The sequence below is a fragment of the Oncorhynchus nerka genome, linkage group LG9b (genome assembly GCF_034236695.1).
Source record: "Oncorhynchus nerka isolate Pitt River linkage group LG9b, Oner_Uvic_2.0, whole genome shotgun sequence".
NCBI lineage: Eukaryota > Metazoa > Chordata > Actinopteri > Salmoniformes > Salmonidae > Oncorhynchus > Oncorhynchus nerka.
The window spans coordinates 24,993,275-25,020,954 of NC_088424.1; the positions used below are offsets into that span (position 1 = coordinate 24,993,275).

Here is a 27,680-nt window from a genome sequence, read left to right on the forward strand (position 1 = left end):
CTAAATATTGAAACAGCTGAAAACTGAAGAACAAAGTTAAAGCAGTATTCTTCCATGATAATTGTTAAATACTGTATCCCATAGAATAATTACGTTTGGTAAAGTTGTACAATGTTATTTTGTGGTTATTAACTCTGGGTATGCATTCTTGTGTAGGCCATGTGTTCACATCAGAGGTGTATGTAGATAAGGAAAGGTGTTCTCGATGCCTCTGAAAGAATTCAGTCAACCACACTTCCATGTGCTTTCAGCACAGATGTCTGTCAAATAGTGTTGGTTCCTATAACCCTTTGATGATTTTACAGTCATAATAAAGCATTTGTCAAAATAAGTAAATGTACCTCCAAGAAACAGAAAGATAAAGAATGTCAAGTTTATTTCAGACTAACTTGCCAGATCCCTTTCGCCCTTCTGCTCAGATTTATTTAATGCTTGGATAGAATTGATCAAATTTATGTTGCCTGATAGAAGCAGTTCAAAGCCTTTGTAGATTCAGTTAAGGCACGGAACATATGATGCGGTCACTGATATTTGTAAGGGCTGGATCCAGTTAAATGAATGGTCTTTGTGGTCTCTTCTAAGACTAACACAGGTGCTTGCTCCCTCCTTCCCTCCCTTTGCCAGTCTTACCTCCATCTCTCCAAGCGGATAAATTAGATAATGGCACCGTCATTGTTTATGTCAAACCAACCAAGTTCAAAGGGAAGCCGGGTGGTTTTTGACGTGGCCATTTCTGACGGTTCTGTAAAGCAGTGGCACGTTTGAAGCAGCACCAATCTGTCAAGGGCTGATTCCAGCTAAGCTTTTGTGGAATGTTGAATGATATAATAATAGCACAGAAAGGTGAACCCATTTCCTTTGTGGATTAACATGGTCATACGTTTGAAGTTTTTAGAGAAGGAAAGAGTCCGAATTGGCCTGGAACTTTGTATTAGACAAAATACAGTATATCTTTTGTATTTACTTGATATAAATCTTGTAGTCAGTCAGTCAGTGTGAAAGAGTACAACTCCATTGGGTGTAGCTCCTTGTGCAAATCAACCCAACCACACCACTGGATTATGTTGACAGAGGGGAACAGCTCTCACACTTAAGTAGCCGCCTGCCTGTGTTATCTTGTGGGCTTTTGACCTGTGACCCGTGACAAAGCCTGCCATAAATCAGGAGGTGACTTTCAACTCCCTCCTACTATGGGCAGATCCTGGGTGTAGGGGCGCTTCTTGATTTGTGGATCTGGTGGAGGGTATTGCCTTAGTCAGTTTGTCTTCAGGGCATTGGAGCAGCTCACCCAGAAAGACAGTCAACACGTTGATTAGAGCCTTCTGCTGTGAGTTTCATGATGCAGTAGATTTGACCCAATAAATCTAATTCAACATCTTGTTCATTTTTTATTGACTTAACGGAGGCACATTTTCTTAATTGCAATATAAATTTAAACTCTTCAAAACCACATATGTCCTCCACAAACGAACACAATGAAATCCTCTCCACAAAACAGCCTGTCTACCTGTACAGCGAGACTTGCCCTCCCTTGTTAAAACTATTTACAGGGTGTTGTGGCGACTCTTTGTCCTAGTGAACATTGGCACCACGGATGGATCGGCCCCACAGTCGCCCATGCAGTTTTTTTTCTGGGGAATGTATTTTAGGAGCCCTGACCACATGTGCTTATCTGCCTGAGTGCCCTGGACCATGTGAGACAGAGATGCCTGGGCTTACTGCTGTCTGTCATACCACATTACTGAAAGGCCTCTGATTGGTGGGCGCTATCCCATTGAATGGACACTAATTGGTTTGTGTGAAGCTCTGATTGAACCCTGATTGGTTGCTATTTCAGGGGGTTAGGATTTGTTTGTGTGAGATTTGGTATTTGTCATATCATGAACAACACTGATGTGAGGTGGGCTGCGATTGGCTAGGTGTGAGGTACTCATGGTTCTGAATGGTGAGCGTAGGTATCTGATTGGAGAGTGTCTCTGATAAGTAAGAGTTTTTTCTGATAGGTGGGTTTTGATGCTGTACTTGTTCTCTACTCTGTAGGGTTTGGTAATGAGTGTGTGGTACTTATTGCTGGATGGCTGAGTAACTTGATGGTAAGATAAGAAAGTACTATATCAGGATATATATATACAGTAGGGAGAACAAGTATTTCACTGCCGATTTTGCAGATGATCAAATACTTGTTCTCCCCACTGTATATAGTTTAGGATGACCGCATTTCTGAAGCTTGCTGGTAGTGGTTAATTTATTGTAAGTTATGAAGACTTCCTGTTGAACTTAATCCACTCTATCTTTCCAGACCCTGCTGCTTCCCACTGAAGTTTTGTCTGATTGTTTTATACCCACATTTGTCCTGGAATCGATGTAGGCTGATGTAGGCTGCATTGTGTGACATCTGTGCTGTTTTCACAAAGGGTTGGTTCTTTTCAAGGCTTCTCTGAAAGTGATCTGGCCTTTTCTTTACAGTGGGTAAATGGATTGAGGAGGTGCAGTGAATTGGGCAGACTGTGTGGAAAAGACCCTCCTGTCTGCCTCCCCGTCTTCACACACACACACACACACACACACACACACACACACACACACACACACACACACACACACACACACACACACACACACACACACACACACACACACAGCTTCATACAGAATTCTTCATCCCCACCCCACCCTGAATACCTACCCACCTTCCATGATAGCTGTCAGGGAAATAGACTGCATATGATGGAATAAAATATGTGGGTAGGAATAAAATATGTCTGGTTCTGTGTTTGAGTATTCATGGTGCAAATGCCTTCTAATGCGATGCAGTAGCAAACAGCTAATGCTAACAGTCAAAATGATACATAGACAGTGATCAAATGGATTGTTCAGAGGATTGTGTTATAGCAGATATATAGGTATGTGTAGTGTGATGTTGTTGCAACAGCAGCCTGCAGTATTAACTGTATATGTGTTTGTTGTGTTGCTAAGGTGAGCGTACAGGGCTGAGTTGAGCAGGGTTTTGTTCTCTCACTGACCGCTCCTACAGTCTATTTCCCTGACAGCCTTGGTACTGACTCAACATGCATAACTTCACAATTAGGCCCTGGAAAGAACCAGGTGCTTATCAAACCACAGAATACTTTTAGACGCAAGTACTCCATCATACATGGAATGTAATCAGAACGTAGATCATAAAAAGCAAGAATCAAAATAATCAAAAACATATTTGGAATGGAATAACTTGTGTTACCGCTTACGGCATGTTACCAATTTTGTTCAAATACAGTGTCATCATTATTTGGTTCTTAACAAAATCTTAAATTGAATATCCTTTCCTTATGTTGGTGGTGTTAATATTGATGATACATTGTCTAAATAGGCTTCCAATATCATTCCTATACCTTTGTCAGTGTTTACTGTATAGCTGGCATAGTCTAACTCTTGGGACACATGTTTGGCTCCCTAGCTGTTGCTGTGGTGATGATGGAGGTGATGTAAGTAGCTGTGTTTAGCTGGTGGGCTCTGCTCTGCTCCGCTCTGTGGTGGGCGCCATGCCAGCTGCAGTCGGGTGTCTGTTGCACATATTTACAGCCCCGCTCCCTGGGCTCGGCCTTGCAGGCAGCCCACACAGTCTGGTTAGCAACCTCACCCTGGCTTCATGTCTGGATCACATTGTTGGACAGGAATGCCACTACCTCCTAAACCTGGAGCTCCATTGTGGAAAAGCAGAATGGGTTTATCTTAACCCACCTTTTCAAGGCCCGTGGAGGCGATATACATAGTGTTACATAGAAATGCTTATCAGAGGTTGTAGACCTACTGATACAGTCATTGACGCAGGTGTGGGCAAAGATTTCTCCGATATGTATTTTTGATACACGATCACTGATGCGTCCTGTTTGTTCTAATTTAGATCGGTTGTTATAGTTTTATTGTGGTGCTGGTTACAAACACAATATGTTGTAATCAGGTGTTTAAATGTAATCCATTTACTAAACGTGAACTCTGAACAAGCCATTATAATGGGTAAGCCACCAACACAATCATTCCTACTGAACAAACATACAGGAAACATTCTCAGTCAATTGCAGAGCAGCAGCTGTACCTTTTACAATAGGTTCCTTGCTTGTATAAACTTGCATTCATCACATTTTCACAGTGCATACAATTACCTCTTGTGACTATCTTTGGGCCAAGCCCACATGTTTGGAGAGACTATTTTGAGTATATAGCTTTAAAAAGGATCATTGAGTCCCTGGAAAGAGGTGGAATGTATGCCCACCATGGAGACAGAGAGAAATACCCCCATGACCCACCCCCCTCGCCACTATCACCACCTGTTCCACTTCAGACAAACAGTTGTAGATTGCATTGTTTCAATCCAGACTAAAAACACCCCAGCCCCATTGCGCTGCAACTGTCTGTCTGTCTGGCAGGCTGGCAGGCTGGCAGGCAGGGCCTGATCCGCTCCAACAGAAGGCGATGGCTCCTAGCTCTGCCATGGTGCATTCCTCTGCCCTAATATCAGACACAAAGAGATCTCTGTCAGATAGATTCTACTGTATCTGTTAGGCTTTTGCTTTTTACAGTAGCCCTCCTGAACCCTCCTGGCTGACTGGCTCCTTCCTGCCTAAGACTTGGAGATGATTTGTTTCTGGACTGCAATTGAACACCTGTCTGTCCTACATTTTTAGAATAACAAGCACATGTAATGACAAACAATGTTATCTAGAGACCATAGACAGTAGGATTTCAACTCTATTAGTTCATTTAATTGAACTTCTTTAAGCCCAGTAATATACCTATTGGCAGCAGACATCGTAGTAGGTGGTGTCTTAATGTAACAATCTCACCGAGTACTCAGTAGTAAATTAATGAAAGACTATATCAACCCAGTTCATTGAGTTCATTTGATCAACATGGTTAGATTACAGTATGATTGGACAGGTCCACAAGGCAGACATGGCATTAAGTCATAAAGTCACGCAACCAGCCTATTTTCCATAGGCTCTAATACTGTATTAGTTTCTAAGTGTAGACTATTTGTTCAGTGGGAGTATAACCCTGACTGCGAGGCTCTGTTACCTGAAGCACAGGCATGTGTGAAGTCGGGGCAGGAATTCTGCATGGAGCCAACAACACGGCAGTTGTCCGTCATTATACAATTGTTAATGTGCTATAATTCAGTCAATATTTTTTTCTCTCAATAAAACATTGAGTATCTCACTCCATTATGCGGCTGTGTTACATTTATCAGAACTGTATTTTTTTGGTGAGAAGGTGAGACCACTCAGTCAACATGCAGTGAGAGGAAAGTGAGAACACTAGGGTGTGATTAGGCTTGGCCGGTATCCAGATTTTCATATGGTCATTCCCTCCTTCATACCCTCCTCGGGATTTACGGTATTAACTGCATGGCTTATGAGTGGGCGCTAAAAATGCAAGGAAATCCCATTGGACCTCTGTTACACAAACTAACAATCACATAGATGCTGTTAGCTAAATGCTAACAAGCGAAAACGAACTTAAACTAATTGTAAAGACAGGCAAATCCAGCTCATAAAGTTACACAAGCATAGCTAGTAGCTACTGAATGTCATTTTCATTTTCGGTGAGTGGACATGAACAAGTAAAAGTGAATGAGAGAATACAAGTGTAACTTCATCATCTCGTGTGCACCACACAACAGAGACTCGCTGATAGATATAGACAGCTATGGACTCACCAGCTCCCGACGTCTGCTATGTACAAACAAACACGTGACAGGCTCAACTGTTCTGGGGAACTACGATAAGCTTCATATTGTAAAATAATGTGACAGGTGAAATTAAGAACGCAATCTGCTTCATCTCCTAATGTATTGCCCAAGTTGACTGCCGGAATTAACTTAAAAAGCTACAAATATTCAAATTGATTGAAAAACTTCAAATAAATAGTTGTGATGGTATAGACGTGGTTGAAAAACCATCCTGTGTCTTTTTCCAAATACCCTAGTATTTGGAAACGGCATTTACGGTATACCGCCCAAGCCTAAGCATGATGGTGCAAACACTCAGTAAACATGCAGTGAGAGGAAGGTGACAACACTGGGGCATGATGGTGAGAACGGTGTCATGGTGGGAGGTTGCTGAGGCCTCTGCCTGCTCTATTCTCTGGGGTGGTAACTGGAGTTTAGATGAGAGATCTGGACACTTAACGCCCTGTGTATATGGCTTGTTTATGGGAGTCACCAGCAGGAATTTGGACTGGGGCTAAAAGCTGAAGGAGTGAGATGTGACAACTCAACCTTTTTGACCCTCCACACCCACCGTCCTCCATAGATATGACTAACACTCCTGTTCCTGTGGCCCAGGCCTTTAGATTTAGGGTGGAGATCACTTCAAGTGTTATGATGAATAAGACCAATATCCCAGGTCATGTTGAGTTTTAATGTTCACAGGGCTTGTCTATTCAATTCTGCTTCATGTCTTTGCAGCACATACCAGGAGTCTGGACCGGTACTGTTATCATGTCACCAAGATATTTCAGGCTGTTCCAAACAATAAGTGCTGGATAGCAGTCAAGTATGAATATTTAGACTGGCAGGACGGGGGGATGGAACAGAGCCCTGAGACAGAAAAGAACAGAGCACTGCCAGGCCAGGCCATTCTCTCTCTCTCTTGTTCTCTCACTCTCTCTCTCTGTCTGCCAGGAGACAGTTGTATTCTTCTGACAGGTTGTCTCTAAGCCTTTTCTCAGTCATTATTTTTTTCTCTATGGATTATACACTCTGTCCTTTCGTATTTTATTGTTTTATTAATAGGGAGAGAGAGACAGAGGGAAAATACTTGTTTAAAGAAGGCCAGTGGGGCCAGGATTCGATCCCACACAGGTAGCACAGGTAGGGGCACATACTGTGTACTGTATGTGTGTTTGAGGCAGCAGCCTCAGCCGCTAGACCTAACTCATGTTCTGTCTTTCTGAAGGGTTGGTTTCTTGTGAGGTTGAGTCATCATGGTTTAAATTCCAATCAGGGTTTGGCTCAATTGAATTGAGAATGCCTCAAATTCCAATTATTGAATTGAAGTAGTAAACAGGATACAGAATTGCAATTTGAATTTGAATTCAGTGAAATTTTATTTTATATTTGGTGTAGTCTATACAAATATCTTGTAGATAAAACATCAAACATGTTGTTATATACAGTACCAGTCAAAAGTTTGGAGACACCTACTCATTCAAGGGTTTTTCTTTATTTTTACTATTTTCTACATTTTGTAATAATAGTGAAGACATCAAAACTATGAAATAACACTTATGGAATCATGTAGTAATCAAAAAAGTGATAAACAAATCAAAATATATTTTATAGGTATATTCTTCAAAATAGCCACCCTTTGCCTTGATGACAGCTTTGCACACTCTTGGCATTCTCTCAACCAAATTCATGAGGTAGTCACCTGGAATGCATTTCAATTAACAGGTGTGTCTTGTTAAAAGTTAATTTGTGGAATTCAAATCCAATTCTATTTGTCACATACACATGGTTAGCAGATGTTAATGCGAGTGTAGAGAAATGCTTGTGCTTCTAGTTCTGACCATGCAGTAATATCTAACAAGCAACTTAACAATTTCACAACAACTACCTTATACACACAAGTGTAAAGAATATTACATAAAAATATATGGATTAGCGATGGCCGAACGGCATAGGCAAGATGCAGTAGATGGTATAGAGTACATTATATACATACGAGAAGAGTAATGTAGGGGATGTAAACATTATATAAAGTGGCATTGTTTAAAGTGGCTAGTGATACATTTATTACATCCAATTTTTAATTATTAAAGTGGCTTTGATGCACCTGTACTGACCTCGCCTTCTGGATGATAGCGGGGTGAACAGGCAGTGGCACGGGTGGTTGTTGTCCTTGATGATCTTTTTGGCCTTCCTGTGACATCGGGTGGTGTAGGTGTCCTGGAGGGCAGGTAGTTTGCCCCCGGTGATGCGTTGTGCAGACCTCACTACCCTCTGGAGAGCCTTACGGTTGTGGGTGGAGCAGTTGCCGTACCAGGCGATGATACAGCCCAACAGGATGCTCTCGATTGTGCATCTGTAGAAGTTTGTGAGTGCTTTTGTTGACAAGCCGAATTTCTTCAGCCTCCTGAGGTTGCTGCGCCTTCTTCACTGAGCTGTCTGTGTAGGTGGACCATTTCAGTTTGTCCTTGATGTGTACGCCGAGGGACTTTCCACCTTCTCCGCTACTGTCCCGTCGATGTGGATAGGGGGCTGCTCCCTCTGCTGTTTCCTGAAGTCCACGATCATCTCCTTTGTTTTGTTGACATTCAGTGTGAGATTATTTTCCTGACACCACACACCGAGGGCCCTCACCTCCTCCCTGTAGGCAATCTCATCGTTGTTGGTAATATATTCGACCACTGTAGTGTCGCCTGTAAACTTGATGATTGAGTTGGATGCGTGCATGGCCACAGGGAGTACAGGAGAGGGCTGAGAAAGCACCCTTGTGGGGTCCCAGGGTTGACGATCAGCGGGGTGGAGATGTTGTTTCCTACCCTCACCATCTGGGGGCGGCCCGTCAGGAAGTCCAGGACCCAGTTGCACAGGGTGGGGTCGAGACCCAGGCTCTTGAGCTTAATGACGAGTTTGGAGGGTACTATGGTGTTAAATGCTGAGCTGTAGTTGATGAACAGCATTCTTACATAGGTATTGCTCTTGTCCAGATGGGTTAGGGCAGTGTTCAGTGTGATTGCGATTGCGATTGCATCATCTGTGGACCTATTGGGGCGGTAAGCAAATTGGAGTGGGTCTAGGGTGTCAGGTAGGGTGGAAGTGCTATGGTCCTTGACTAGTCTCTTAAAGCACTTCATGATGACGGAAGTGAGTGCTACAGGGCGATAGTCGTTTAGCTCAGTTACCTTAGCTTTCTTGGGAACAGGGACAATGGTGGCCCTCTTGAAGCATGTGGGAACAGCAGACTGGGATAGGGATTGATTGAATATGTCCGTAAACACACCAGCCAACTGGTCTGCGCATGCTTTGAGGACACAGCTAGGGATGCCGTCTGGGCCGGCAGCCCTGCGAGGGTTAACACGTTTAAATGTTTTACTCACGTTGGCTGCAGTGAAGGAGAAGCCGCAGGTTTTGGTAGCGGGCCGTGTCGGTAGCACTGTATTATTCTCAAAGTGAGAAAATAAGTTGTTTAGTTTGTCTGGGAGCAGGACATTGTGGTCCGCGACTGGCCTGGTTTTCTTTTTGTAGTCCGTGATTGACTGTAGACCCTGCCACATACCTCTTGTGTCTGAGTCGTTGAATTGCGACTCTACTTTGTCTCGATACGGACGCTTAGCTTGTTTGATTGCCTTGCGGAGGGAATAGCTACATTGTTTGTATTCGGTCATGTTTCCGGTCGCCTTGCCCTGATTAAAAGCAGTGGTTCACGCTTTCAGTTTTGCACGAATGCTGCCATCAATCCACGATTTCTGGTTGGGGAAGGTTTTGATAGTCGCTGTGCGTACAACATCACCAATGCACTTGCTAATAAACTCGCTCACCGAATCAGCGTATTTATCAATGTTATTGTCCGATGCTTTGCGGAACATATCCCAGTCCAGGTGATCGAAGCAATCTTGAAGCGTGGAATCCGATTGGTTGGACCAGCGTTGAACAGACCTGAGCATGGGCATTTCCTGTTTTAGTTTCTGTCTATAGGCTGGGAGCAACAAAATGGAGTCGTGGTCAGATTTTCCTAAAGGAGGGGGGTTGTATGCATCGCAGAAGTTAGGGTAACAATGATCCAGGGTTTTACCTGCCAGTGTCGTGCATATCTCTCTAGTCACCCCCAAAACCAATTCTTTCTTTGGCCGCATCTCCTTCCAGTTCTCTGCTGCCAATGACTGGAACGAACTACAAAAATCTCTGAAACTGGAAACACTTATCTCCCTCACTAGCTTTAAGCACTAACTGTCAGAGCAGCTCACAGATTACTGCACCTGTACATAGCCCACCTATAATTTAGCCCAAAAACTACCTCTTTCCCTACTGTATTTAATTAATTTATTTATTTTGCTCCTTTGCACCCCATTATTTTTATTTCTACTTTGCACATTCTTCCATTGCAAATCTACCATTCCAGTGTTTTACTTGCTATATTGTATTTACTTTGCCACCATGGCCTTTTTTTGCCTTTACCTCCCTTATCTCACCTCATTTGCTCACATCGTATATAGACTTGTTTATACTGTATTATTGACTGTATTTGTTTTACTCCATGTGTAACTCTGTGTCGTTGTATGTGTCGAACTGCTTTGCTTTATCTTGGCCAGGTCGCAATTGTAAATGAGAACTTGTTCTCAACTTGCCTACCTGGTGAAATAAAGGTGAAATAAAAAAAATTAAAAATTCGATATGCTGATCAAATTTAGGGAGCCTTGTTTTCAGATTAGCCTTGTTAAAATCCCCAGCTACAATAAATGCAGCCTCGAGATATGTGGTTTCCAGTTTACATAGAGTCCAAGAATTTCTTTCAGGGCCGTCGAAGTGTCTGCTTGCGGGGGGATGTACACGACTGTGATTATAATCGAAAAGAATTCTCTTGGTAGATAATACGGACGGCTTTTGATTGTAAGGAATTCTAGGTCAGGTGAACAAAAGGACTTGAGTTCCTGTATGTTGTTATGATCACACCACGTCTCGTTAATCATAAGGCATACACCCCCGCCCTTCTTCCTACCATTGAGATTTTTGTATCTGTCGGCGCGATGCGTGAAGAAACCAGGTGGCTGTACCGACTCTGATAACGTATCCCGAGTGAGCCATGTTTCCTTGAAACAAAGAGCGTTAGAATCTCTGTCTCTCTGGAAGGCAACCCTTGCTCTGATTTCTTCTACCTTGTTGTCAAGAGACTGGACATTGGTGAGTAGTATACTCGGGAGCGGTGCGCGATGTGCCCGTCTATGGAACCTGACCAGAAGACCGCTCAGTCTGCCCCTTCTGCGGCGCCATTGTTTTGGGTCACCGGCTGGGATCCTCTCCAGTAATAGAACTTAAGATTTCCTGGGGTAACAATATAATAAGTAATACATAAGAAAACAAAATACTTGTCACGATCGTCATATGAGTGAGACCAAGGCGCAGCGTGAATAGAGTTCCACATATTTTTTATGTACTTAAACTCACCAAAACAAAACAACAAACAACCAAATGAAACGTGACGCTACTAGTGTGCACACACACAGGCACCTAACTGTAGACAAGATCCCACACCAGAAAGTGGGGGAAAAGGGCTGCCTAAATATGATCCCCAATCAGAGACAATGATAAACAGCTGTCTCTGATTGGGAACCATATCAGGCCAACATAGACATACAAAAAAAACCTAGACATGCAAAAACCTAGAGTACCCACCCTAGTCATACCCTGACCTAACCAAAATATATAGAAAACAGAGATCTCTAAGGTCAGGGCGTGACAATACTGCATAGTTTCCTAGGAACGCGAAGCAAGGCGACCATCTCTGTCGGCGCAGGAAGTATGCGTTTGAGCCAATCCGTTGCGTTTTGACAAGGTACGGGTGGTATATAGAGATATCCCTATTTGGTAAAAGACCAAGTCCATATTATGGCAAGAACAGCTCAAATAAGCAAAGAGAAATGACAGTCCATCATTACTTTAAGACAATAAAGTCAGTCAGTCATAAAAACCATCAAGCACTATGATGAATCTGCCTCTCATGAGGACCCCCGCAGGAAAGGAAGACACAAAGTTCCCGTTGCTGCAGAGTTCATTAGAGTTACCCGCCTCAGAATTTGCAGCCCAGAAAAATGCTTCAAAGAGTTCAAGTAACAGACACAATATCAACATCATCTGTTCAGAGAAGATTGCATGAATCAGGCCTTCATTTTTGAATTGCTGCAAAAAAAACACTATTAAAAGACACCAATAATAAGAAGAGACTTTCTTGGGCCAAGAAACACGAGCAACGGACATTAGACCGGTAGAAATCTGTGCTTTGGTCTGATGAGTCCAAATCAGAGGTTTTGGTTCCAACCACTGTGTCCACCATGATCTCCGCATGTGTGGTTCCCACTCTGAAGCATAGAGGAGGAGGTGTGATGGTGTGGGGGTGCTTTGCTGGTCACACTCTCAGTGATTTATTTAGAATTCAAGGCACACTTAACCAGCATGGCTACCACAGCATTTTGTAGCGGTACGCCATCCCATCTGGTTTGCGCTTCGTGGGACAATCATTTGTTTTTCAACAAGACAATGACTTCAACCACACCTCCAGGCTGTGTAAGGTCTGTTTGACCAAGAAGGAGAGTGATGGTGCTGCATCAGATGACCTGGCCTCCACAATCACCCGACCTCAACCCAATTGAGATGGTTTGAGATGAGTTGGACTGCAGAGTGAAGGACAAGCAGTCAACAAGTGCTCAGCATATGTGGGAACTCCTTCAAGACTGTTGGAAAAGCATTCCTCATGAACATGGTCGAGAGAATGCAAAGAGTGTGCCATCAAGGGAAAGGGTGGTTACTTTGAAGAATCTAAAATCCAAAATATATTTTTGGTTACTACATGATTCCATCTAAAATATATTTTGATTTGTTTAACACTTTTTTTGGTTACTACATGATTCCAAATGTGTTATTTCATAATGTTGATGTCTTCACTAATATTCTACAATGTAGAAAATAGTACAAATAAAATTTTGACTGGTACTGTACATGCATATAAACTATTGTTGGAACAGTTGATTTTCAGGGCAAACTCTTAAATGATCAAGTAAAGCAAAACCTGTATGCAATTTTTCAAAGTTATTAAATTTCATGAATCACTTTTTTCAGAATGCATAACATCCTCAAGTTGACCCCGATGCCTTCAAAAAGAAGCAAAGCAAATTACATGGTTGGTGGAAATATAATTTGCTATTCTAAGCACTAAGGTTAAAAGAGTATATGAACATTGTTTTCAGAGAAAAGTTATATATTCTTTGGTATCTGGAAGTGTGTCCTGTCAGATTTAATGAAACTCTCATGTTCTATGACTGAGTGGAATTTCTTTGAATTGCACTGAGTTAAATTCTACAACCCGTCACTCAAACTCATATTCAAATTCTATATCTTGTGGGGTGTGGCCAGTTTGAATTGAATTTCAACTCATGAATCACAGATGATCCATTATATTGATTGACCAGATGTTTGAGTGGCCACTCTAACAATGGAAATACATGTCCTCATTGGGAGGAGGTGAGATCAGGTGGGACAATTCTAGCCATTGAGAGGGCAGATAGGCCTGTGAACAACAGGCACAACCCCAAACGCATCTCCAATATAAAGTGTTTTTTATCAACGTTGGCGGGATGTCACGTGTCCTACTTATATCAGTACACTCGTCACAACCTAAGCCTTACGAAACTTATATTCTATCAAATTAGCCTCATGTTACAAATAAACCATAGTGTTTTTTGTTGACTAAATTCAACACTCTCTCATTGACCTCAAAACAAAACCTGATTGTTTGGGGGGTGAAAAACAAAAAAACACCACATGCTGGAGGAGACAGATTTTGGACTGACTTTCCCCTCTCGCTTCGCCTCTTCCTCTCTGGTTGAATGCAAGGGGCCAGGGTTCCGCTCTAGAAGCACGGTTTCAACTGCCCCTACAGTCTTGCTTCGGTATTGCAGTTTAAGTGATGCCTGGCTCAGAAAGACTATTTCCATAGATGATCACATAGAGAAGTCAGATTAGAAAATTCCTAATAAAACACTTTAGTTGTCATCTTTGTGCACCAAAAATACATAATAATTCAAATAATTGTTGCTGAGGCAGTTTTTTTCTTCTTCATCACTCATTAACATTTTATTTTCACATTTACATTTACATTTAAGTCATTTAGCAGACGCTCTTATCCAGCTAATGTCTGCCATGTTTTTGGATGACGTGATGACACGAATGCGATGTTGGTCTGTCAAAACCGGATGCAACCCGTTTATATACAGTCCATGAATTTGCATATGCGAACGTGAGTAGATGATCGAAAGAAACAACGGTCAGACTTGACTTCTTTATACCTCATTGGTTGACTGTTTGATTGTTTGGTTGATAGGCTGTTGGTCGACCGAGATTTCTTTAGTACAAGACACCTGTCTGATTCATGCCAGTCTTAGTGGACTAATCCATTGTGGAGGTCATGGGGATGGCACAGTCCATCACTAAGACATGTGCTACTGAAGTTGTATAGGGTTATATTACGTAAGAACAATGGTGCAACACTAATAAAAAATAATATTATTTTATAACATGCGTTTCTCCCACGTTGGATAGCGGTCGCTGTCCACGGTTCTGAAACACATCAGTGTGCTGTTGAATTGATGCCTTTTCCTAGACCATGTTGCTACAGAAATAAGACCGATCCTGCTTCTGTTTGAACGTTTGTTTAATAGCCTACTGATTCCGTAGGCTATCAGTAGGCTATTAACATTAACAAACATTCAAACAGAAGCAGGATCGGTCTTATTTCTGTTGAGATATATGTTTGTTTAATAGCCTACTGATTCCGTGATTCAATTCCAAAATTCTGAATTGAGCCCAACCCTGATGCCAATCCACAGACAGGATTTGCTTTTATTCTATGAAGTAATCCATGTTTTATACCTGTACAAAGACAGAGTTCACTTTTTTATTTTTTATTTCCACATTTTGTGATTTTTGTTGGACTTTCACAGGTAGTTACTAGAGAATCCGTTTGTGGTGGATATTTTTTTATCTCACAAATGTATCTGTTTGGTCTCTGTTTTATGTGTGAGCTGCGTTCCTCTGGCCTAGAAGATTGTCGCTGTTGTGTGCCACTTGTCAGGGACAGGTTCCTGAAAGCAGTGGCATGCCCTGGCATGGTGACATGGGGGGAGAGGGGGGAGAAATGTGACGGCATGGCAGGAATCTGAAACAGGCCCACATGCCAGTCGGCACGTCTCTGCCCCCCCCCCCCCCCACCCCCCATCCCAGTCCCACCATCATCGCATCCCAACGTGTGTGAACGAACATCTTCCTGCTCCTTCCTCTTCAACAAACCCAGTCTATTGATAGCAACCTCTCAGCTCTCAGCCAAGACTTTGCCTTGTGTCTGTTTTTAGGTCTGACAATATGCAGCCTACGTTTTGTTTGTGTACTCTTGAATCTCAGATGCTATTTTTTTGTTCCTTGTGCATCCTGTAGAATGGTGGGTGGAAGTGTTCTCTGATTAGCTTTGAGACACTCCCATGAGCAATAGAGGTCAGAACAGGCTGTTTACCAACGGGGTTAAGACAAGAGCTATAAGATTGCTCACAAATCATTGTCTTTAAGACTTCCACTCATTCATTTTGCTTCTAAACTTAGATCTTTGCACACTTATCTAGGCTACTTGTTGAAAGCAGAGGTTTTGACCAGCTGCTTGGAGTGTTCTGTAATGGTTTTTGTGTGTTGACTTGGCAAGACAAGACCAGGCTCAACATACTATCTGACCCCCTGAACCATCCTCAGATCAATCAAAGCCAAATTAACTACTGGTCATTTCTCAAGGTGGGGGGATGCAATCCTTCCAAGTTAATTGTGGAGCCTGGTTGACAAGTCTCAGACTCCTCGGCCAAGAGTTTGCTTTGCTTTGATATCACTATTAGCACAGCTCTTCCTCGTGCAAGGAGAGACAAGGGAAGACGGAGAACTTGAACTCCAATCACAAAAGCATGCTGGGGTTTTGAAGACTCTAAAGGATCCCCGACTAGTGTGGGCCTGCCTTTATCCTTTTCAACTTTGCCAAAAGCAGCCAGTCTTAAAGCAGGGCCATTCTTTTTGAAGATCATGTTCTTTGTTAGATACAGTTTTCATGCAGTATGTCAAGCTCATGTGTTCATGCTCTTTTATGTTTCTCTCTCATGTTTTAGGATCTCTGCTAATAATGAAATCTTTTGGAAATAATGTCAGCTTGCAGTCTTAAAAGCAGAAAAGTGAGGGTGGGGCGGTCAGGTGTGTTTGTTTACACTGCAATTGCCACTTCTGTGTGGTCTGATGTCATAAGTTCTAATTCCGAGCCGTGCAAGCTCCATGGCAACCACCACAAAGATGGCTTTGACTGTTGAAAAAAAGCAGCTTTTCAATTCTATGTAATGGAACTGAAGCAACCCACTATTGAGCCCTGATGATGATGATGGCAAGAGAGGAACATTGAGTGTGGGAACATTGAGTGTGGAAACAGCCATGAGGGTCGTAGAGAAAGGGTAGTGTACCCAGGGGAACAATCATCATCATCCGGTGCTCTTGTAAAGCCTGTGTTCTTTGAAAGGAGAAATCTCTCTCCAGAGGGCATGGAGGATGGGTGTTTCAGAAGCACCTGCAGCAGTTCCATCCACTCTCAACACAGGTCTCATTGAGCCTCTATAATTTCCAATGGTTGTCTTTTACTGTACCATACTATATGAGCACTTGAGGGCCACATGGTTGTGATATGAGAAATACAAGTTTCAAGTCAACTGTTATTAAAAAGGAAGGAAAGAAGACACAGAATTTGATTAGAACGTTTGACCCAATGCCCAATGGCTAAGCCAGCAGATTTCAGGGCATTAGGCTGTGGTGGTTTTCGCTAGCCGGAGGAGGTACAGGTCGGGTAGATTATTGTTGTTAAAGTGATTGTGCTCTAGCCTTCACGTGAAAGGAAATGGAGTATTGTCTGAGGCTGAGCCGTCTGCCAAGACTGAGCTGGTGTTAGTGGACCAAGGCGCAGGAAACCACAGCGTTTTGAACCAACAACTTCTACTGCCAGAATCCATTAACAACTTGTTTGTAGCCCTTTGTATTACACTGCTGTACTCTTTGTGTTAATCTTGTTTTTAGCTCTTCCATGTGGCCTACGTCCTGATCAAGTTTGCCAACGCCCCGCGGCCTGACCTGTGGGTCCTGGAGCGCTCCCTGGACCATGGGAAAACATACGCTCCATGGCAGTACTTTGCTCGTAAGTGTTGCTGTTTATTTTCAAATTCACACCATGTGCACAGTATACACATTTGTGTATTATGCTTGTGCCTTTTAAGGCTCTTGGTTGGGCGGGACTGACATTTACGTTTGAGTCATTTAGCAGACGCTCTTATCCAGAGAGACTTACAGGATCAATTAGGGTTAAGTACTTTGCTCAAGGGCACATCGGCAGATTTATCACCTAGTTGGCTCTGGGATTCGAACCAGCAACCTTTTGATTACTGGCCCAGGCTAGGCTACCTGCCGCCCTAACTTGAAAACGTTTAAAACAGTTGAAAACAGTTGAAAACAGCATTATTGGAACATGAAGATGACCTATCGTCCAGTACATGTTTTTTCATATACCTTGAAATTCAGATGTGTTGCTGCTGAATGCAGACTAGAGGGAACTGGCAAACATTACCACACAGATGAAAATGTCATATTGTGACGAAATGTCTTCGTAAAAGATTTGTGAAGCCCATAACGTGCTGTTCTACAGAGCTGTAATACTAATACTTAACCATGAGTGCAAAAAGCTTGGTTTATGAGTGACTTATGATGCATCTATGATCCAGTCAGTAGGCCTAGTCTCTCCTATATACCGCCCCCTGGCCTACACAGACTCACCAGCCTGCTCTCAAAGTGAAGACATGTCCCGTCCCTGTGAGGCATGTGTGTGAGCACACACACCTTCCCAGCAGAAACAGCTGTGTCTCAACTCTCCTTTTGAATTTCATTTTAGGATTTTCTCTCTCTCGACGATTTATATACTCCTGGCTCTATGTATTAAATATTGATTCTTGTTATTCAGTAGATGTATCTTCATAAAAATGGCAACGATTTTTCACTGTTCAACATTCCAATTTCGATTCAGGGTTACAGTCAAGGCCCTGCAATAGACTAGCGTCCTCTCCAGGGGGTGTACTTGTACATCAAGCTGCCTCATGCTACAGAAACAGGATATAGACTCCTGCCCTATGGGCCGTTCTGGTTCAGACAAGGCTACATGCTTTTTTTCTTCTTATAGTGATGGATAAGATCAGAGGCAAAAGATGCAGATGAAGAAAGTATTTTAGACAAATAACCACCAAGGCCTGTCAATGTGGGCCCCTGATAGAGAGATGATGGTATTTGACCACAGGAGGCTGCTGAGAGGAGGACAGCTCATAATAATGACTGGAATGGAGTCAATGGAATGGTATAAAAACACATGGAAACATTGTGTTTGAGCTCGATACCATTCCATTTATTCCGTTCCATCCATTACTATGAGCCCATCCTCCTTCCAATTAAGGGGCCACCAACCTCCTGTGTATTTGACAGACCACTCTTTGTGTTCTTGATATCAGATTCTGAAAGGGAGTGCATTGAGAGGTTTGGCAAACAACCGAATGGACGCATAGTTGGAGATGACGACCAGATCTGCACCACAGAGTACTCTAAAACTGTCCCATTGGAGAACGGAGAGGTGAGAAACTGAATTGGGGATGGGAATTGCTGAAACCTGTGAAATGTACCTAAAGACTACTACTTCTGTAGATTGATGGGGATATTGTTGTCTGAGTGATGTTGTGTTGTTGTCCCAGATTGTGGTGTCCCTGGTCAACGGTCGCCCGGGCTCTAAGAACTTCAGCTATTCTCCAGTGCTGAGAGATTTCACCAAAGCCACCAACATCCGCCTGCACTTCCTCAGGACCAGCACTCTGTTGGGGCACCTCATCTCCAAGGCCCAGAGGGACCCCACTGTCACACGCAGGGTGAGACTGAGTCGCACAACAGCAGCACAGGCACCCAATTCAGTTCATTACAGTTCAGATCAATTCAGTTCAGTTCAATACAGCTCAACTCAACAAGAAATGCACCGTCAGCAGAGTACAAAACACAATGACGTTGTCTCACACCAACCTCTTATATGCAGCCTACCTGCTGCCTCATCAAATCAAATGTAGCGAAATGCTTGTGTTCCTAGTTCCAACAGTGCAGTAATATCTAACCATTCACAACAATATACACAAATGCAATTAAAAAATAATGCAATTAAGAAATATATCAATATTAGGACGAGCAATGTCCGGAGTGTGTTTGTACGTGTACCAGTCAAACGTTTGGACACACCTCCTCATTCAAGGGTTATTCTTTCTTTTGGATTATTTTCTTCATTGTAGAATAATAGTGAAGACATGAAATAGTTTGGATGATTTATTTAACTCCTTTGGTTACTTCTTTGGTTACCCTGGAATGAGTAGGTGTGTCCAAACGTTTGACTGGTACTGAACCTGTATAAATGCATCTTAAATGATGCTAGTGAGGGTCTGTGGCCTAGACCATGACTAAAAACCAGTTAACCCAATGTGACTCAGATCAGCTGCGGTGCCAGACAGTGGCTGGGTTTGTTTAGGTGAGGTTGATATGTAGTGTTTCAAATAGAGCTGATTGTTTTGGTTCTGCTACAATATTCCGACGGTGTTGCTCCCTCTCTGTGTGGTTGACAGTATTACTACAGCATCAAAGACATCAGTGTCGGGGGACGCTGCGTTTGTCACGGCCATGCAGAGGTGTGTGGGGGACGTAACCAAGGCAACCCGAATCGGTGAGCTGAGCCCTTTTCTTACCTTCACCTGTAACATCAAGCCTCTGCACTTGTTTTTGACAAGCTAAAGAATTGTTTATTTTTAACTTAGGTTCTTATTGTTGATGCTTACAATTGAATGATCTGTCTATCATCCATTCACTGTAATACGCGTATTATGCATGCAAACGTTTCCCCAAAAGAAAGAGGAGAGGATCCATTGAGCAATCCAGAATGATAAACTCTTCTTTTGTAGATTGTTTATTCATCGTTTACAAGTTTGAAGGGATGTGTTGTGTTCAGTCAGTTGGTTTTCTGGAATGAGATTAAAACTGTTGTTGGTGCAGTTTAGAGCATCTGTGTCTGAGATTGAAGAGATAGTTGGTGGTTTGATAGAAAGGAAATGACCTCATCTGTTTGTTTCCTGGCATTGCCATTGTAAAAAGGCAACAGGTTATTTTGGTTATACTGATTAGTAGTAATTGTAAGTGTGATGTAAACCGTTGGCAAGAGGCCAAGATGATGTTGTTATAGAGGTGATGTATTTTATCGACAATGAAAAACAATAAGGGTTAATGACATCATACTGTAGTTTGACAGTGACGACTGATCTATCCATTGTATTTGCTTCACTCACTTTGGAAGTTATTTGACTGTTTTACACCTTACACTGCATGAAGATGCTTTTGAGTAGAGATGCTCTGTATTAATTATATACAGGTAGGCTACATGACATCCTCTCTTCAAAATGAAATTACATTTTATTTTCACATGATCCGAATACAACAGGTGTAGACCTTACAGTGAAATGCTTACTTACAAGCCCTTAACCAACAATGCAGTTTTAAGAAAAATAGAAATATAACAAATAATTAAGGAGCAACAATAAAATAACAGTAGCGAGGCTAATATACAGGGGGTTCATGTACAGAGTCAATGTGCTGGGGCACCGGTTAGTTGAGGTAATTGAGGTAATATGTACATGTAGGTAGAGGTAAAGTGACTATGCAAGGATAATAAACAGAGAGTAGCAGCAGCAGCGTAAAAATGGGGGGTAGGGTGGGGACAATGCAAATAGTCCGGGTGATTTCATTAACTGTTCAAGAGTGGGGGTAGAAGCTGTTAAGAAGCCTTTTTGACCTAGACTTGGCATTCCGGTCCCGCTTGCCGTGTGGTAGCAGAGAGGACAGTCAATGACTAGGGTGGCTGGAGTCCTTGGCAATGTTTTCGGCCTTCCTCTGACACCGCCTGATCTAGAGGTATTGGATGGCAGGAAGCTTGGCCCCATTGATGTACTGGGCCATACGCACTACTCTCTGTCGTGCCTTGCGGTCGGAGGTCGAGCAGTTACCATACCAGGCAGTGATGCAACCAGTTAGGATGCTCTTGATGGTGCAGCTGTAGACCTTTTGCACCATCAAGAGCTGTTGATGATGTGGATACCAAGGAACTTGAAGCTCTCAACCTGCTCCTCTACAGCCCCGTGGATGAGAATGGGGACGAGCTCGGTCCTCCTTTTTCTGTAGTCCACAATCATCTCCTTTGTCTTGATCACATTGACGGAGAGGTTGTTATCCTGGCACCACACTGCCAGGTCTCTGAACTCCTCCCTGTAAGCTGCCTGTGATCAGGCCAACCACTGTTGTGTCGTTGGCAAACTTAATGATGGTGTTAGAGTCGTGCTCAGTACAGGAGGGGACTGAGTACTCACCCCTGAGGGGGCCCTGTGTTGAGGATCAGCATGGCAGATGTGTTGTTACCTACCCTTACCACCTGGGGGCGGCCGTTAGGAAGTCCAGGATCCAGTTGCAGATGGAGGTGTTTAGTCCCAGGGTCCTTAGGTTAGTGATGAGCTTTGAGGGCACTATGGTGTTGAGCACTTAGCTGTAGACAATGAATAGCATTCTCACATAGGTGTTCCTTTTGTCAAGGTGGGAAAGGACAGTGTGGAGTGCAATAGAAATTGCATCATCTGTGGATCTGTTGGGGCGGTATGCAAATTGGAGTGGGTCTAGGGTTTCTGGGATAATGGTGTTGATGTGAGCCATGACCAGCCTTTCAAAGCAGCACATAGCTGCAGACGTGAGTGCTACGGATCAGAAGTCATTCAGGCAGGTTACCTTTGTGTTCTTGGGCACAGGGACTATGGTGGTCTGTTTGAAACATGTTGGTATTACAGACTCGGTCAGGGACAGGTTGAAAATGACACTTGTGCCTCCCGGGTGGTGCAGTGGTTAAGGGCGCTGTACTGCAGCGCCAGCTGTGCCACCAGAGACTCTGGGTTCGTGCCCAGGCTCTGTCGTAACCGGCCGCGACCGGGAGGTCCGTGGGGCGACGCACAATTGGCCTAGCGTCGTCCGGGTTAGGGAGGGTTTTGGCCGGTAGGGAAATCCTTGTCTCATCGCGCACCAGCGACTCCTGTGGTGGGCCGGGCGCAGTGCGCACTAACCAAGGTTGCCAGGTGCACTGTGTTTCCTCCAACACATTGGTGCGGCTGGCTTCCGGGCTTCCGGCGCTGTGTTAAGAAGCAGTGAGGCTTGGTTGGGTTGTGTATCGGAGGACGCATGACTTTCAACCTTCATCTCTCCCGAGCCCGTACGGGAGTTGTAGCGATGAGACAAGATAGCAGCTACTAAACAATTGGATACCACGAAATTGGGGAGAAAAAGGGGTAAAATTTAAAAAACAACAACAAAAAAACACACAAAAAAAGGAAAAAGAAAATGACACTTGTCAGTGCATGCTCAGAGTACACATCCTGGTAGTCCGTCTGGCCCTGTGGCCTAGTGAATGTTGTTTAAACCAGTTTAAAGGTCTTACTCACATCGGCTATGGAGAGCGTGATCACACAGTCATCCAGAACATCTGATGTTCTCATGCATGCTTCAGTGTTGCTTGCCTCGAAGCGGGCAGAGAAGTTATTTCGCTGTTGCCTGTAATCCGTGGCTTTTGGCTAGGGTATGTACGTACGTACGGTCACTGGGGAAAACGTCATCAATGCACTTATTGATGAAGCCAGTGACTGTTGTGGTGTACTCATCCATGCCATCGGAAGAATCCCACAACTTTTTCCTGTCTGTCCTAGGAAAACAGTCCTGTAGCTTAGCATCTGCGTCCTCTGACCACTTCCTTGTTGAGTGAGTCACTGGTACTTCCTGCTTTAGTTTTAGCTTGTAAGCAGGAATCAGGAGGATAGCGTTATGGTCAGATTTCCCAAATGGAGGGCGAGGGAGAGCGTTGTACGCATCTCTGTGTGTGGAGTAACGGTGGTCTCAAGTTTTTTTTTGTCTTCCTCTGGTTGCACATTTTATCATGACACAAGGCGAGACCCAGATACAGATGGTTGGAGTCTTACAATGTTTATGAATACAAAAGGAGTAGGCAAGAGAATGGTCGTGTACAGGCAAAAGTTCAAAACCAGATCAGAGTCCAGGAGGTTCACAGTGGCAGACCGGCTCGTGGTCAAGGCAGGCAGAATGGTCAGGCAGGCGGGTTACAAAGTCCAGAAACAGGCAAGGGTCAAAACCGGGAGGACTAGAAAAAGGAGAAATGCAAAAAGCAAAAGAACGGGGAAAACCGCTGGTTGACTTGGAAACATACAAGACGAACTGGCACAGAGAGCCAAGAAACACAGGGATAAATACACTTGGGAAAATCAGCGACACCTGGAGGGGGTGGAGACAATCACAAGGAAAGGTGAAACGTATCAAGGGCGTGACACAGTTAACATGTTAGTAGAAATGAGGTAAAATAGATTTAAGTTTCCCTGCATTAAAGTCCCCGGCCACTAGGAGCTCCGCTTCTGGATGAGAATTTCCTGTTTGTTTATGGCCCTATACAGCTCTTTGAGTGCCATCTTAATTCCAGCATCGGTTTGTGGTTGTAAATAGACAACTACGAAAAATATAGATGAAAACTCACTTGGTAAATAGTGTGGTCTACAGCATATCATGAGATACTCTACCTCAGGTGAGCAAAACCTTGAGACTTCCTTAATATTAGATTTCGTGCACCAGCTGTTATTTACAAATAGACACAGACCGCCACCCCTTACCGGAGGCAGCTGTTCTGTCTTGCCGATGGACCGAAAACCCTGCCAGCTGTATGTTATCCATGTTGTCGTAAAACCACGACTCGGTGAAACATAAGATATTACAGTTTTTAATGTCCTGTTGGTAGGATATCCTTGATCGGAGCTCATCCATTTTGTGATCCAATGATTGCACGTTGGCTAATAGGACTGACTAAGAGGGGGTTTACTTACTCTCCTACAAATTCTCAGAAGGCAGCCGACCTCCGCCCACTTTTTCTCTGTATTTTCTTCACGCAAATGACGTGGATTTGGACCCGTTCCAGAGAAAGCAGTATATCCTTCGTGTCAGACTCGTTAAAGAAAAATCTTCTTCATCCAGTTCGAGGTGAGTAATTGCTGTGCGGATATCCAGAAGTTATTTTTGGTCATAAGTGATGGTTGCAGCAACATTATGTACAAAATCAACGAAAAAAATGAACAAAATAGCACAGTTGGTTAGGAGCACCTAAAACAGCAGCCATCCCCTCCGGCGCCGTTCTTGGAGAGTCATATGTGAAAGAATGATGCAGGAAACCCAGATGTCTCTTCTTTTCTCCTCCTGTCTTTAGGCTGCAGTGCGAGTGCAAACACAACACCTGTGGTGAGTCATGTGACCGTTGCTGTCCAGGGTTCAACCAGAAGCCATGGCGGGTGGCGACGACAGACAGTCCCAATGAGTGCCAACGTGAGTACCACCCTCCACCATCACTCTCCTCTCTTTGCTACCCTCCGTCCTTACCCTCCTCGCTTTATCCCCCTCAACTCTCCTCTCTCTGTCACCCTCCATTGTCACCCTCCTCTCTTAGTCAGTCTCCATCCTCACCCTCTTCTCTTTGTTCTCCGACTGTTCTGTCTGTGTCCCAACGTTAGTGCCATGCTCCACCCTCACTCTGCTGTATCTGTTCTCTATTCACACTACTGAGTCAAACCAAGCCAAACCAAGCTGTACTGAACGGCCCTGCTTGCACATCCACGACAATACATAATTACTGGAACTGTGCTGAAAAGTACAACTTGTAAAGAACTAATAGCCAAGCCAGCATAGTTTGGTTTGTGATGCCACGATATTGTTAACTAGGTATGTGGGTATGACCATTGTTTACTATCTCTGCTTTGTCACAAAGGAGTTTTATATGCATGTATTTTTTTCTTTCCATGGTAGCAATATCTTATCTTTATGATTCTCCCACCATCTCTTCTACCGTTAGCTTCAGTGCTAAATGCCCTGATATGGTGTTGGAACTAGGAAGAGTCCTCAGCAAACTGTTGAGGGCGTTACTCATGTGGTATGTGGTGATGAACTGCACTGTATGCAGTCTACTGTAGCTAGCCCAGCGCCACTACTGCTGTACTCTATACAGCCGGCCAGTCAGTCCCAATGCCAGCTGGTTCCAAATTGCCTTGGCCTGTTGACAAGATCCTGAGTCGGAGATGCTGAAACTTGACCCTGCAACTCCACAACCGCAGAACAAGAGAGAGCAAAAGAGAGATAGCAAGGGAGAAGTCTGTAATTCAATCAGTACACTCATGTATTACAAATGCACCCTAACCATTCATAAACATTAACCAGGCAGATTTAGGAGGAGGTTTTACAGGAGAAATTAGAGGAAGTACAGTCCTGTTAAAAGGCCTCACATAACAGAGAACAAAACAGAAACAATGTCTGATAAAACTGCAGTTCCTCACAATAAAATTACAGCTCTTAATAAAGATTGTTTAAAAAAAGAAACCGTTCTATACGACATTAAAACAAATCGTTTTGAGCTTGATAGACTTTATAGTTGCACTTTTTGGAACGGATATTAACGGATAGTAACGGATAGTAACGGATAGTAACAGATAGTAGCTAGATAAAATATATAAAATACAGTACTGACTCTTACCTGTCTGTGTGTGCGTGTCTGTTTCGTGTGTGTCTCTGATTTGTGTGTTTGTTTCTGTTTTTCTCACAGCCTGTCAGTGCCATTCACATGCCACTGAGTGTTATTACGACCCAGAGGTGGAGCAGAGGACAGAAAGTTTAGACACCTTCGGCAGTTACAACGGGGGAGGAGTGTGCATCAACTGCCAGGTATGAAGCCCGTTTCAAGTCTGAATAGTGTGTGTGTGTGTGTGTGTGTGTGTGTGTGTGTGTGTGTGTGTGTGTGTGTGTGTGTGTGTGTGTGTGTGTGTGTGTGTGTGTGTGCGCATGAGAGATAAGCGCCATAGACTATATTTTGATATCCTCATCAATATATGTCCATCTTTTGGATTTTATGCGGGGCATGCAACATTGTAATTTGGCATTTTGTATGGTATGTATAGCATGCATGTGGGTGCTCTTTAAGATGAACAGGGAGCATGCCTACACTAGAATGAGGACAGGAGTAGTGTTCAGTAGGCACAAAACAGAAGTGAATGGAGTGAAACTAGGCACTACTTGCATTTGATATGATTTATTAGGATCCCCATTACCCGACGCCAAAGGTCCGACATTAAATGAAAAAGACATTACAGACAAAATAGTTTACAATTTACATACACACACACACATCATGTTAATGTTTTTAAATGTGTGTGTGTGTGTGTGTGTGTGTGTGTGTGTGTGTGTGTGTGTGTGTGTGTGTGTATCTATCAGTTACACATATATGTCAGTACATACACACACAACAAGTAAGTCACAATAACAACTAACAGCAGGGGTCTAGACAGCCACAAGCCCGGGACAATTCATGGTCCCAGCCACAATGGCTAACCGTGTCCCGGGCTGCGTTCAACCCTTCATGAAAACCTTGCTAGCTTGATAGGCAGCTAGCTAGGCTAGCTGCTACGCCTAAAACAACAAATCGAGCTCTCTCTCGTTCCGTGTTCAACAGGAGGTGGTCACAGATCTGTTAGCAGCATTTGTCCAATAAAAAACATACATTTTTTTCTGTGCCATTGGAAAACGTTTTGCTATTTTGTGCCATAATGAACATGACCCAGATCTACGAGCAGGCATGGAGGTCTGTAATGGAAATTTCAATAAGCACGGATCAGTTTTAAACAGAAAGATTAGCAACTGTAAGGTGTGTTTGATACAAACATTTATCTATAGTTTTAGAAAACAGTTTTGCATTTTGTCTTCTTGCTTTAGAGGAACCTTAGTTGCCCTCCAAAACATTGTGTCCCTCTGACCCACTCACTCCATTCATTCTAAAGCAGGACAGGAGTGTGTTGTGTGGCGTTTGTCTGATATCTCTGTCTATTTCCCTCTCACTAGCACAACACGGCAGGGGTGAACTGTGAGCTTTGTGCTGATGGATTCTACAGACCCCACGGAGTGCCTCCACAGTCTCACAGTGGCTGTATTCGTGAGTGAGACCCTTCCTTCTCTTCAAACAGTATTTCTCAGTTTTTCCTTTCTCTATGGTCGTAGTGTCTTCCTTTTTTCCTAAGTGCCTAATGATGTGAACGTATCACATTTAGTTGCAGTACAGTACCATTCATAAGTTTGGACACACCTACTTATTCAAGGGTTTTTCTTTATTTTTACTATTTTCTACATCAGTCAACGTCAGTCAATCCGGAACGTCAGTCAATTTCATGAACTTTGAACGTTTCTTCAAGTGCAGTTGCAAAAACCATCAAGCGCTATGATGAAACTGGCTCTCATCAGGACCGCCACAGGAAATGAAGACTCAGGGTTATCTCTGCTGCAGAGGATAAGTTCATTAGAGTTAACTGCACCTCAGATTGCAGCCCAAATAAATGCTTTACAGCATTCAAGTAACACACATCTCAACATCAACTGTTCAGAGGAGACTGTGTGAATCAAGCCTTCATGGTCAAATTGACACCAATAAGAAGAAGAGACTTGCAACACAAGCAATGGACATTAGACTGGTGTAAATCTGTCCTTTGGTCTAACGTGTCTTCGTGAGACGCAGAGTAGGTGAACGGATGATCTCAGCATGTGTGTTTCCCATCATAAAGCATGGAGGAGGTGGTGTGATGGTGTGGGGGTGCTTTGCTGGTGACACTGTTGGTGATTTATTTAGAATTCAAGGCACACTTAACCAGCATGGCTACCACAGCATTCT

General features: G+C 43.4%; 1 protein-coding gene across 3 annotated transcripts in view; it reads left to right on the forward strand.

Annotated features, from left to right (window-relative positions):
* Positions 1-27,680, forward strand: part of LOC115114499 (laminin subunit alpha-3-like) — a 114,230-nt gene that overhangs the window by 6,499 nt on the left and 80,051 nt on the right. For all 3 annotated transcript variants that reach the window (XM_065013456.1, XM_029642778.2, XM_065013455.1), the window contains exons 3-9: positions 16,856-16,973; positions 18,328-18,446; positions 18,565-18,735; positions 19,471-19,568; positions 24,189-24,304; positions 25,572-25,690; positions 26,861-26,951. In XM_065013456.1, the coding sequence (XP_064869528.1) occupies positions 16,856-16,973; positions 18,328-18,446; positions 18,565-18,735; positions 19,471-19,568; positions 24,189-24,304; positions 25,572-25,690; positions 26,861-26,951 (832 nt within the window). The remainder of the gene's footprint in view (positions 1-16,855; positions 16,974-18,327; positions 18,447-18,564; positions 18,736-19,470; positions 19,569-24,188; positions 24,305-25,571; positions 25,691-26,860; positions 26,952-27,680) is intronic.